General features: G+C 42.6%; 1 protein-coding gene across 2 annotated transcripts; it reads right to left on the bottom strand.

Moving 5' to 3' along the window:
* Positions 1–6,129: 6,129 nt before the first annotated feature.
* On the bottom strand, positions 6,130–13,171 carry cdk8 (cyclin dependent kinase 8; the record flags this gene model as incomplete). 2 transcript variants are annotated; one of them, XM_083901722.1, is made up of 13 exons in its annotated part: positions 12,875–13,171; positions 11,094–11,169; positions 10,735–10,845; positions 10,139–10,279; positions 9,629–9,686; positions 9,407–9,538; positions 9,175–9,318; positions 8,580–8,649; positions 8,341–8,413; positions 8,159–8,256; positions 7,951–8,026; positions 7,646–7,804; positions 6,130–6,255 (listed from the first exon to the last, which is right to left on the bottom strand). In XM_083901722.1, exons 1-13 carry the CDS (start codon positions 13,000–13,002, stop codon positions 6,130–6,132), a joined length of 1,392 nt encoding a protein of 463 aa, XP_083757848.1. In that variant the 5' UTR covers positions 13,003–13,171. The 2 variants fall into 2 exon arrangements, with proteins under 2 accessions (XP_083757848.1, XP_083757847.1); XM_083901721.1 differs by having other exon boundaries at positions 7,948–8,026.
* Positions 13,172–14,265: the final 1,094 nt, after the last annotated feature.

Genomic DNA, 14,265 nt, shown 5'->3' on the forward strand with positions numbered 1-14,265 from the left:
ATCTAAAAGCACATTATCATGCTCAAAATACAGTTAAATACAAATAATCAAATATTTGATTTTGTCTGGATTAGTTAGATCTAGTTCAAATGTAAGTAAAAATGTATGTTATTTATAATCAGATTATATCACCCTTTACACTCTCTCTATATAATAATTCTCTATACATACTGTGATTGTAATGCACTGATTCTAACACTTTTTACACTCCTTTTTAACCTCCTTTAAATTGTATGTAAAAACACAAAAAACCCAGTTGAGCCTGAGGACAGAGAAGCAACAGTGAGGACCGACCGTGTCCCAAAGCCCGGAGACTTGTGGTGACCAGCAGAGATTAAAGCATTAGGGATTGGAAGATACAGCATGCCAGCTAATCCCAGGCCAGCTTGTCACTGGACCAGCTGGAAGCTTTAAACACACACACACAACAACATAGACGGATACTGGCCAACGTTAAATGGGAATAAAAGCATCAACTGAGAAATACCTGCTCTATCACTCCCTCCGGATAATAATCTGAGTTTATACGATGGCCGAAGCGACAACAATTTGAACCTTCTGAACCTTTTGTAGTTTAAAGGACTACAAATAAATACTCAAAGCAGGAGAAATCCTGGGGTTCACATTGAAGCAGCCATCTTATCGGCTCTTCTTCCTGCTTCCTGTTTTTGTGGTCTCAGTCTGGCTCCTGTTTCCTGGTCCTCCCCGTGTCTCATCTCTCCATCCTGTCCAGCACACTTGACCAGAACAATAAGAAGCAGCGGGGAGAGGACGAACAGAAAAAAGAAGAGGCAAATTTGGAACCTGGTGCACACGACCTTTTCCAATAAAACCACTCACATGCACATTTCTCCATCTTGCCAACCACATTATTTTTACGCTTATTTACAGTTCCAGAGCTTTTCCTGTGCAGCCGTGCCAACAAAAAAAAAACCCATCGTTTCAGGGAAACGCAGACTGGAGAGACACAAGCTCTGGCACTCTGACAGACGGCTAATAATAGTTGACAGGTAGTAGGAATATAACTCACATTGTCTGGGCTTTGTGTGCACGAGATATTCTAATTTATTCCACACCCTATCGTAAAAATAAAATATAGGTCTTTCAGTCAACTTGAATATTCATTATTTCCTGTTTGAGAATCTGTATCTAATAATAAAAAAGTCAATTAAACGTGGTTAAAAAAACAACAACAAAGCAAATAGCGGTGGTTTGTTATCAGTGTCATAGCAGGAAACGACCGTAATGACAGATCGTGTCGTTACAGCTGTCCATGACAGAGAAGAAAAGACACCTCTCCGATTACCACAAGCCGAGTCCTCATCTGGCCCTATATTTCCTCAGCTCGTGACCCCCTGCCAACCTCAACAGCCTCGTGCCAATGAGGGAAAACAAAACAAAAAAATTACACCATCTTATGTTGCCTCAGAGGACAATGAATACAATCATCAATGTCTGGTTCGGAGCGGAAGAGCGGCTTAGGTTCAGCGTTGCATAAACATTTTGGAAACACTGTGCTTCTTGTTGCAAAGGAAAAGGGGGATGATGCAAATGAGAAGATTGCATGTTTTTGCTTTTACTGTCTGTCCCCGGGATGACAATCGCGTCAATGAGGCGAAATAATGAGGTGCCGAGGGGAGGGGAGGAGGGACGGAGAGGGAGAGTGGGAATGGGAGGAGGGACGGGGGCCTGCATGTGAGAAACCAGGAGAAAGTAGAAGCAAAGGAGAGCGGGATAAGAGCGTGTGACCGAAAAGAGACAGTGAATGAGAGGAAACATTGAGAGGTGGACAAAAGTATGAATGAGTGTGTGTGAGGGGGGGGAAAGAGTGTATAGGTTGGGGATGGGGGGGGATGGGTAGAAACAGGGACCTCGGGGAAGCCACTGAAAGGTTCCTGGGACAATAGAGCTGCGTTCACAAGGCAACAGCACTAGCTCTCCCATGCATCCTCCCCCCTCCTCCTCCTCCTCTTCATCGACCTTCTTTAAGGCCCCCTTTACTCTCGCAGTGAAAGCATAAAAAGTAATCACTACTCCTTCATCCAGCACTCACCCAGGACTGAGACAGGAAGAGCAAAACTTCCATTTCAACTGCAGCAGCAGAGAGGAAACGCATTAGACTCTCACACTCCCGTGCTTCTTCTGTAGTCATGTGTTTGGAGGCATTATTACAGCCCGTGTAACATGCACATGCAAGCAATCAAGCAAGCAAACATGTACAAAACACCAGGTAGCCTCTCGAGTGACCCATTAGCAGCGTTTGAACTGCGGATTCAGCAACAGAAATGTCTTTGATCCTCAGTGGGGGGACAGTCTGGGGCTGCGTTCACTTCCTCCGTGACTCCCGCACATGCCCACGTCCGCCATCCACCGGGAAAGACGAGGCCTTTACTACAGACGCGAGAACTCCATTAAGATCTGAAAGGGGAGTCATTACCGATTTATGAGCCAACTACAGCTCCATGCTCAATGTGTTGTCCACTGTTTTGCTTGTTCTGATGTTCTGAATAATGCAGCCTGGATTATGTCAGGTCATACTGGCCCAAATATGACTGAAAAAAAATAAAAAGATGTTTCTTGTTCCAGTGTTACTCAGGAGAATCTGTAGTGAAACATGGACGGTACAAGTGATGCACTTTGGATAAAAGCACAGAATAGGCCAGGGAGCTTTGGTGCGAGTTTAACCTTCTTTTCTAGAAAACAGAATATCTATCGTGTGGAAATGAAATAACATTTCAGTGCAAAATGGACTATGCGGCTGAAATATCATTTAAATGATGTGATCTTTTGGCATGTGTATGTCACATTGTCTTGTGGCAATGTTATTAGATTACATATCTATCCATCTATCTCCGCTGTATCTTTGCAGCACTCAACTGTCTATGTAAGGTCAATAAAGTATATTTAATTTGATTAAAGAGCTGTGATTACAGTCATTGCGGGTACCATTTTTGCCATTTAATGCGTTCAAATCCAACATTTGACTTCACAAGACAGCAGCTCTTTCTGCGAGAGAGAGAGAGAGAGAACACTCTTTGTCATTTCACTACATCGAAATAATCCCTCCATCCAACCTCTGCACACTCATGACATTGCACAAACTGCACACTCATACTATGTACTTCTACTGTATATTGCGGTTAGCAGGAGTATCCATTTACCTATGGACACTGCATTGACCAACACCTTTAACCCCTAAAAACATAATCCTAACCAGTTAATGCTTAACTCTAACCATAACCTAATAACAACTTACATCTTTCAGTCTTTAACCAGAGCCTAAGGAATGAGGTTCTGCCTCATTAGAACCAGGTTTTGGTTCCCCATGAGGACTACTGGTTCTGAAAAAGTCAAGTGTTGATATCAACAAAAAAAACAGAAGGGTCCTTGTGAGGTAACACAAACGAGCACACACACACACTTTCTCCCTAAACCACAGATGATAAACACACACTGGGACACACACACTTGGACAAAGACACACTAGGACACACACTAGGACACACACACTTTGACAAAGACACACTAGGACACACACACACACATGGACAAACACACCGGATCAATCACTGGTCCGCACCACCGCTTCCCGTCACTGATGGATTGACCCACATCTGTTCATCTACATCGGGTTCCGCCAGTTTCACTCTCACATTTAACGAACCGTTTATCAATGATGTGATTTTTGGGGTAAAAAAAAAAGAACCCAGAATGTTTAAAGTGGTTTCATATTCTCCTCATTATCCTCCTCATCTAATGTGGTCTCCGCTACGAGTGACCACTCGGTTAGCTAGCTTACGTCCAGCGGTCCGACTTCTTAGTTTTTTTTTGGACAAATGAGACTAAAGCCAACATAAAATAACCACACATTTGACTCAGTTGACAAATAATGTTGATATTAGTTGTAAAAAAAGTGTCATGAGAGCCTCACCAGCGCTTGAATTATGAGAAGGAATAGGAGAAGAAATCCGCCGGTCAGCACGTCCCGTTAGGTACTCGTATTAGCTCTGCCATCCTGTGTGCCCCCAGCCCCGTCTGGACACTCCGGGGAAAAATCCTTTGAGGACTGGGACACGCCCACCGGGGCCACATTCACCAATCACGCTCCAGCAGCAGGGATTTAACACTTGATGAACGTGCGTTTCGACCAATGGAGTTGCTTAAAACAAAAGATTGACAGGGAGACTCCCCCGAGGACCCAACGGAGTGTAGTAAATGAAGTGGGCGGGGCCACAATTGGGCGTTGCTGAAGAGATTAACAGGGTTTTTCTTTCAATCCCACAATTTGTCAAAATTATAAGCGTTATTAATTAATCTAGCTTTTTTTTTCTTTTTCTTTTTTTTAAATGCACACATATGATTAAGATAACGATTAATGACAAAGAGAGAGAGGGTTATTATACCACACCCCAGTCACACAGTGATGCTGCAAATGAGCTGCTGGGATAGTATTGGATAACAGTGTCTTAGCAGGGCCAGCATCCTGGAGGAAGAGGCTCAGGGAGAGGATTTGCTATTCATAGATCCATGCCTTTCTCTCCCAGGTGTGTTTGCAGACAAAAAGAATCACCTTAAAGCAAAAGAAGCAAGACAATATACAGTATGTATGTATTATACATGATATATAGCATTGTGTTTTATATTCCTTATAGATAAATGTGTCGCATAGTCAGATATACACTGACTATATATCATGTATAATTACCAAGGGACAGGGTAATGACTTTAGTTTATCTATTAGGCTTTATGCTTGTATGCAAATATATACAACTGAAAATCAAATACATTCAGCTACGTTATAAAAGGACTGGGGGTTTCCTAATTGAAAAACGCCAGTTCTATTCCTGGACACGAGGCAAAGCAAAAGCCTGCATATGTTATAAAGCTGTCAGTGGGACATATATAATTGATTAATGCACGAATAGTAAAAGCACACATGTACTGTACGTGACAAATGTAATATAGTGACTGAGCTGAAAAAAATAGTCAGTATCACAAGAGAAAATGTCATATATTATTTTGCATTTCAAATTCTCAAATGTGACTTTTTATGAAATCTCTTACCCGTTTCACATCCAGAGGCCCAAGAGAGAGACTGGGGGTCGTCTTCTCGCTATATCGACATTGCTCCACGACTAAGGGGAAAAATTGTGACATAAAGGTCTAATTGTGGTCTAAAAACGCACTAAAATACAGACGTTATTGCATGTTTGAACGTCAAAGAAACTGCACCTGCAAGTGAGCGACCCTCCCAAAAATACCAAGGTTTCCACTTTTATTGTCACGTTACTTGCATGTTACTTGCTGTAAAATATTCCAATACAATACAGTACAATGCATGTTCCACCTGTCGTCCTCCATGCCATTGGTTGGTTTTGTCGTCATGATGTAAGGCTCGCCCACAGCGCACGCTGCGTTGCCACTCCGGCCATGAAAACAAAACCACAAAAAAACAATTAAATTATAAACTACTAAAATCTTTATGTTTTTTTTTTGTTAAAAGTCCTTTCAGAACAAAAACTCTCAATGCCACAGCTGTGGTGGGGCTCCACATCCTCCAAGTGTCCTCAGCTGAGGCCATCACTGGGCCACACACATACACACACACACAAAATTAACAAACAGACAGACAAACAAACAAACAGGAGGACAGTGAATCTGTCGTTGCTGGCAGTCATATAGCAGCTTTCAATCTCATCCAAGCTTCAACAGGAAGAGGGCAACTGTCTGTTGGTGGAGGATATGTGGACAGGTGAGGATTATGACACTAAAAATGATCATGTGCTCCTCTAAAGCCATCTTCTCCAGGCTGGTTTGATTACGTGAACAGCAGATACAGGTCAAAGTCACAGCATCCTCCCCTGTGTCTTGTTTCACTTATTTTTAAATCAATGTTTCAAATACTGGGGTAAAAGGTGGAGACTGGAGGTTGTTGTTGTCGTTCTGCCCGAACAGATGACTGCTGCTGCTGCTGCTGCTGAGAAGGTGCCCTCTGTGAGGTCAGGTGGGGGTCAGACATCCCCACATCCCGCAGTACATTCGTTCATGTGGGCAATGACGAGGGCTGCGGTGAATGTGTCATACGAATGTGTGTGTGTGTACGTAAGTGCTGCAGGGAGGGGGGGCGTTTCAGTAGCGATGGGTCTGGTGTGAGTACTGGGGCGGTTGCTGGGAGGTAGTGGAGTATCCCATGCTGCTTTGGGGCAGTGATGTGCTTGGTCCAGGGTTCTGGTAGGCAGCATGTGGATTGGAGCGCTGTATGGGGGAAAAAAAAAATACATATAAGAGATATGTTTTGTTTGCTTAGTAACTCACTCTTCCTCCTAGAGCTGAAACAATTAATCCATTACTAAATTAACCGTCAACTATTTTGATAATCGATAATTGTTTGTTTGAAGCTTGAATCGTGTTTTCTGGCGTCTTCTGTCACGCTCACTTTTCTTTGAGAACGCTTGGTGAGGTACCAGTGTCCATTTGTGAGCATGAAAATAAGTGTGGTCCGCCATTCTCAAAATGTAAAACTATCTAATATACTATTGTTTTTTATTGTCGGGTTCGTCCATGTGAGGCTCCTGTAGAAACACAGTGTCTCAGTGCTAATGGTGGCGTCCCGTGACCATGTTTTCATAAATGGCTTATCCTAATGCTACGAATGTTTACGAATATTCGTTTTATTGATAATATAGCCCCGGTAATACTATAAAATGTACCTTTCTAATTTTTTCAGCTTCTTAAATGTGAATGTAAACAAAGAAATCATTAAAACTGAATCATTTTGGTTTGTGGACAAAACAAAGACTTCCGAGAACATCGTCATTTCCTGGTTTGACAAACACTGATCAACGTTTTTTTAAAACATTTTTTGCACATTTTATGGACCAAACGATTCATCGAGAAAATAATCGTCAGATTAATCGATCACGAAAACAACAATCCTGAGTCGCAGCTCTACTTCCTCCACAGCTTTCAAACAGTTGCGGATGCAAAGCCAGTGACTTTGGACTGCGATGGTAATTAAGTCCTGATGTAAACATGGCCAGCTGCTGCTGGACTGAAGTGAAAGACATAATAATTGGTTGTTTATGATGCTTTTGTGACATTCAATGCCTCTCAATGACTAAACTCATCTGTCTAAAGGCAAAGGAAAAAACCTCTGCCTCTGCTCATTTTTGTGTAAAAGTGGTATCAGAAGGGTCACAGTGCAGTGACTAGCATTCACTCGTTTGGCTCATGGTTTGACTGAAGAGGTTAATTGGACACTCTTTGACCACAGATGTGAGTCTGAGAGGGAATGGTTGTTCATCTCTGTATGTTTGCCCTGTGATGGACAAGTCTACGATGTTCCCCACCTTTACCCACCCCTCTGTCCCTCACGTGGAGCATAAAGTGGTAAGAAAATCAATGAATAAATAAATGAATATCAGAATCTGTTTGAAAATGTTTTATCTCCCTTCCAGGACACTGGCCTCTTTTCTGAGCTTGTGACATACGAGTCGACACACACAGAGAGATAGAGACAGGATTTTTTAAAGAAAATTTTCATTAAAATTAATGATGATACAAACATTTGGGGAATGTGACCTACTTAGAACAAACATTAAAGAGAATACAACATTATCTACAAATAAAATTGTGGGAGACCTACCTGGTAGTCTGAGGTCATGATGAGGCCACCTGATGTAGTGGTGGGCGGGACGACGCGCACTTTTTTCAGAGGCGGACCCTGGGCGTGGCTGTTGTCAGGGTTGCCAGTGTGCCCCGCCCCGTTTGTGTGGTTGTTTCCCTGCTGCTGCTGCTGGTTTTTCTACAAGCCGGAAAAGTCGTCGACGGTTTTGATTACGCATTTGCGTTGTCATGCCGCGCTGCGGTCACATTTTTAAAAATGATGCCGTGATGTCTTTTTACCGATGGTTTGTAATGTTTCCCTGAAGCACATGGATTTCTTACTTTGTCTGCCTTGTCCTCTGGCTCCTCCTCTGTCAGGAACTCCCTCTTGGGATAGGGAATCTGGCAACCCGCAAACACACTGCAGAAAGACAACAACAAAAAACATGAAAAGACATTTAGATTTCATGACTTATGGGATCTTATCTCAACACAATGTGACGGAAGGTAAGGAGTAGCACAAAATGACAATAAAGCTAAAGTTCTGACTCACTCGGATGTGGGCAGAGGTTCCTCAAGAAAGTAAGGGTCCTGCATGGCCTGCTCAGATGTGATTCTACGGATGGGGTCCATTGTCAGGAGCTTCTGTAGCTGCAATTAATAAGAGTGCAATTAAAAGAGTTTATGCGAGGACCGCCGTGTGACAGTAAAATTAATCGAGGCATTTGAACTCACCAAGTGGAATGCTTTGCTGTCTGGTTTGACTTTATGCTTCTCCATGTACTTTATAAGGCTGCAGTTTGTATATCTGTGGTAAGAAGGAAGGAAGTTGTATTGACACGACACCTCACAAGCAGAGCTTTTACAGGATTACGTAAGAACCCGTTTGCCGGCAGACACAGCAGCACTTTGCTTTGGCTTTTGTTTCCACATTTTGAAGAAAACCGTGGAACAGCGGAGCTCTGCACACTCACGTGTTCCTCCTGAAGTCTTTCATCAGCGTAGAGTGTTCCGGCATCTTTTTGATGTCCTCCCAGTCTTTATCTGTAAAGCAGGATTACATCATTACACCAGGACACACCATCCCTTTCCAACAGAAGAGACGAGTTACATTTCTTTTTGTTTCAAACACTGTACTCGCATATAACTGGAAAAAAATAAGATTCTTCCCTCCATCCATCCAAAAGAACGGTGCATTACATAAATAGAACAGCAGAGATGGTAGGAGGGGGGAAAAAAGACCAGAAGCAGCTTAAGTGAACTGGAAAATATAGGCCCAAATGTGGCCCTGCAAGTCAAAGTTTCTATGTTTGTGACTTGGCTTCATCTATCGTGTCAGTGGATTGATGTTCAGAGCCCACAGACCACATTACTGCCGAAAGAGAAAGAGAAGAGGAAAGAGAAGACTAGGGAAATAATTATCCCCTGTTTATGCATCTACAGCATTTCCCACTCAACAGTAGCAACTTTAAAATAAATAAACGGTTTGGAAAAGTCATTACTTCCAATAATATATCGAGCAAAACATCCCTATTTTGAGGAATTTTGGCATTCTGAATTTTGGCTCACCAGCAGGGAAGCCCATGACGTTAAAGATGCGGTCCAGTTGGTCATGGTGGTAAGGGTTACTGGTCTTGATGTCCTCCTGGCGACAGTGAAATATGGGCTCAGACGTCAGCAGCTCTGCAAAGATGCAGCCTATCGCCCAGATGTCTGCAAGAACAATGCAATGAAGCAGTCAGTAAAGCGTAGAGGAAGTGCCCGCTCACGCGGACAGACGCGTGTGTCGCACACCGCTCACCGATGGCTTTGGTATAGTGCCGAGCACCCAGCAGCAGTTCAGGTGCTCTGTACCAGAAGGTGACCACCACAGGGTCGAGATCGGCTAAAGGCTTTAGCGGTGAATTAAATAGACGGGCAAACCCCATGTCGGCTGTAAGAAGAAGAAAAGTCGTGTTATTCAGTAAAGTAACAACATTGAAACAACTTTATTTATCAAAACAAAAGACATACGTATGCGTACCAATCTTTACTCTACCCCTCTCTGGTCCTTCACCCATCACTAAAATGTTTGCTGGTTTCTAGTGGAGGAAAAAGAGATTCTATTGTTTAATACAGTCATGAATATCATGCATAATCAAGACTTCGTTGCTGCCCCCTAGTGGTTAATAAAACACACCAGCTGCAACCCACAAATAATTTGGCATGGCTGTAATGAAGCTGTTGAAAATCAATACACTATAGATATGCTATTCACAGCATTTGTACAATATTGTTATTTGAAAAGGAACAATTGCATTATTTGAAACAAAAAATACAAATTATATAAACATTTTTTCTTGCAGAAATCAATCACTACAGCAATAATAATATATAATTTGCATGGATAACAATTGATACTCTTAATCAACTTTGCAAAAAGATTATATGACACAAGACTAGACAGACGGAAACAGCTTCACTCCTCTGCCCACTACAATCCAGTCTTTCATAATCTCTTCCCCCCATTCCACCTCTGTCCCCGTCCTCTTACAAGATCTCTGTGGAGGACCCAGTTGGCGTGGAGGTAATGGATGCCATCCAGGATCTGGTAGAGCAGAGACTTGACCATCCCTCTAGGCAGCTGAAGTGGCTTCTTATTGGCCTTTGACGCTCTGTGAAACTTAATAATGTGCTATGGGAAGACAAAACAATAATAATACATAAGAAAAATGACTGCTGTGTGTCATAAACCAGAAGTGAAATGCGTTATTTTGCGTTCTCTTACTATGTTTTGCATACTGATAAATGTACGTTTGTAAGCACGAGTGAGGCTGACGTTGGTTTCCACTGCTTAACGAAGCGTATGCGGAGCGTTGCAGCTCTGTGGCAGAAAATTGCCTTTTAACTCAGCTCTGATAACATGCCAATTGGAACTATTAACTGCAAAGCAGCACAGGCTTTGCTCCAAAATGCTGACTTCTTGGTGTATGTATGTGTGCTCTAATGAGACCTAGCAGTGCATAATTATCACCATTTTGAGTTTACTCAGGGATAATGGAGAATGTGTGTATATTTACAACCTAATACCTTTAGGAATGATGTCGTGCTTGTTTTGTGTGTGTGTGTGTGTGTGTGTGTGTGTTTTACCCAGAGATCATGCTCAGCGTAGTCAAAGAGCAGCCACACTTTACGGTCTGCATGCGACAGGAAAACCTTCTGCAGCGAGATGACGTTGGGGTGCTTCAGCTCCCGCAGCAGCTGCAACAAACAAACTCACTCTGAGAATTAACCACATTAAAAGACCGCACAAAAAGACAGTAACCCACTGGTTTTGATGTTTATATTCATATTCGTCATATGTGATTCCATGTCCGTTGATGTTACCGGCATAACAAACCCTAATAATTACGACAGGAGGGTGATGTCACATGTTGCACAAACCGCCTCGGAATGGAATGAAGGGTGAGATCAAACAATAGGCAGCGAGTAAGCCAAGAAGTTCTTACTGCAATCTCTCTGCAGGCTGACATCGAGATGCCAGTGCCTTCAATCTGCTTGAGGGCGTAGTCCTTGTCATCCTTCCTACAAACACAGAAGCAGAGCAACATCAACACCAAACCAGACGGGGGGGGGGGGGGGGGGGGGGCTCATCAGGACCGTCTGCACAGACACATAAAAGCGGGGGGCACATAGCAGCTGGTGCAGGGACTCTGAGACGAGCCCCAAGTTGTGTTACCTCCAAATTTGTGTAATCAAGCTCACCTCTGAGGATCAAAACAAAACATGGGGAGAGGAATCAGGCAGTTTGGCAGCTGGCGAGGGACAAACAGTGCACTGGGACTGACTCTTACATGCATAAAATGGTTACAACCCTGGTTTAAATCATCTCATAAACCCATGCTTTGTGCCTCCTGCAATGGCACAAATAAGCTCACCGAGTCTCACAAAACAGCAGCCGCTTTTTGTAAACACAAACATCTTTAAACACTTTGGGGCTCTTTTGTGATGCAGTTCTGGCTGCCAGTATGCATCTGGGCTGTGATAATGGGCCTGATAGCTCAGGTTCAGACACAGCTAAAGGGTGTTGGAAATAGATAGAAATAGAAGAAAAAACAGTGTTGGGCAACTAAAAAAAAAACACAGCATCAGTGTTGCCAGACGGGTAACTTTGCCCGTTTGTCAGCATCTTTCTCAAACTTTATTTCACGTCACGATCACATTACAACCGCAAAAAAAGTAAATAAACAGTAACATGAACGCATGCAGGGGCCCACGGTTGGTGTAGTGGTTAGCACTCTTGCCTTTGCAGCAAGAAGACCCGAGTTCGAGACCCGTTTGGAACAACTTCGGAACAAGGGCCTTTCTGCAAGGAGTTTGTATGTTCTCCCAGTGTGTGTGCGAGTTTTCCGGCTTTTTCCCACAGTCCAAAACGTGCGATATGGGGATTAGGTGAATTGGTCACTCTAAATTGACCGTAGGTGTGTTAATGTTTGTTTGTCTCTATATGTGGCCCTGCAATGGACTGGCGAATTGTCCAGGGTGTACCCCGCCTATCGCCCAATGTCAGCTGAGATAGGCACAGCACCCCCCGTGACCCTCTGGTGGAGGATAAAGTGGTAGATAATGGATAAAAAGCAAGCAAAAAATAAAGACATTCTTTAATCAAATAATGGAGGACGATTCGTGTTAAAGAAATGTGATTAATGATGAACTTCATGTTACATAGGGCTGTATTACATACTTCTTTGAAGAGCTCTGACCTGCGATAAAGAACTGTGAACTGTGATAAAGAACTTTGAACAGGCAGAAATGTAATTATAATAACACTAGCTTAGCTTTCTTAGTCAGAGAGCGAGTTACAATCCTCTCACTTTGATGAAAACAATGACCACTGAGTTCAGGTGAGAACATGCACCTGCTGTGTCCTACGGTCACCACGTCACTTGCAAATGTCTGTTGGTTTATTTATGATTATCATCTAAACTGAATGGAGGAACAACATGGGAAACACACCGAGCTGTAACACAGCTTTTAGCCACACAGTCCTCAATGCTAAAGCATATGGCAGTGGCTTTTTAAAGGCGTCACAAAGCTTCTTCATCACACGCACAGTGCATAACGCTTCACGACACCCGTCTTTCGTGCCGTTTTCACGTCTCCCTTCTCTGCCATTGGCCTTGAAGGGGAAGGAGGGGTAAATTAGAGCAGTAATTAAAGTGTATGTGGGAGAGAGGGGGGGAGCTGGCGCAGGGTTCACTGAAGGCCTTGCTGGTCATCATCTACTCACCCATCTTTTCTCTTCGCTTTGTACACATGACCGTAGGTGCCTCGTCCCACTTTACATCCTTCGTACTCAAACAGGTCCTCGACTCGCTCTCTTTCGCCGGTCAGCTTAACTTTAAAATCATAGTCCATTTTCTCACCAGTGTTCGGGCTAAATGTGTCCGCTCCTTCCTCCTTTTTTGTTTTTGTTTTTTTTTTAAGCGTCGCTTTAGGGAGGCAACTAAGCTACTCCCAACGAGCTATGTTAATTTGGCTAGTTGCCTTCCCCAGCGTGGCCCTTTCTTCCTTCAACCCAGCGTCAACATCGAGCTATCGGGTTGAATTTAATGCGCCGACGGGGGTGCGCGGCGGTCGGAAGGAGTCCTGGTGAAAAAAGGAGCTCGCAATTTGTTCCTTTCTCTTGTTGCTGCGTTTCCCCCAGCCGGTATCTGCTTCCAAAGAGACGCACTTCACTCGGTAACGACGGCGGACTGGCGTACGGCACTGTCGTAAAAACGTCGTGAAGACAGCCCTGCAACACAGAGGGGGGCGGGGTGAGAGAGGGAGCTTCGGAATAAGAGCAGACACATTTCTGCCTATAATACTATAATAATATAATACTCTCTTTGAAATATCCTGTCCTGTTTTTCTTTATCACTTCAGTATAACGTAAAATAGATTATAATAATGGTCGTGTCCATATAACACAACAATAACCATATGTATTCTTCTTCTTCTATTATTATTATTAGTATTAGTAGTAGTAGGAGCCAGTATTCGATGAATTTAGTTTAGATGATTTATGCAGGATTACTTGTTGTTATTATTATTATAATTATTATATATATTTTTTTGTTATTATATGTGGCATATAATGATGGATTGAGGCTGCTACTCAAAGTGCCCAGATGGAGTAGTGCTTGCCATCTCTTTGTGCATGTTGATGTTCCCTCATGTCCTGCTGTACTCAGGAATTTTATGTACAGATGAATGTGTAGGTTAACTGTGTCTAGCAATAGCATAATAATAATAGTCAGATTTACTTCTAAACTGTGGAACCACTGGCGTTGCAATCTTTATGTGAATATTTGAACTGTTTATGGACTGTCTATGATTATTATTATTATTATTATTTTTCATTACTATTATCTATATGTCTGTATGTCTTTTATTTATTGTATCCTCTATGGAACGCCCCTGTGTCTGGAATAAAGATTGATGATTATCATCATATTACTGTTTTTTTTTTTTTTTAAATTCATTAATTAATTCAGTATGACTGTTGGTACAGATACATGCGTTAGAGCAACATCCAATAAAGATATAACAAAAAGGGAATTCATATAATTAATATTTCTGTGATATTATCACAAGTAGCCAAATTCATTACAGGACAAAAAACTTTCACCAGAGAAA

The sequence above is a fragment of the Microchirus variegatus genome (genome assembly GCF_963457635.1).
Source record: "Microchirus variegatus genome assembly, chromosome: 15".
Taxonomy (NCBI): Eukaryota; Metazoa; Chordata; class Actinopteri; order Pleuronectiformes; family Soleidae; genus Microchirus; species Microchirus variegatus.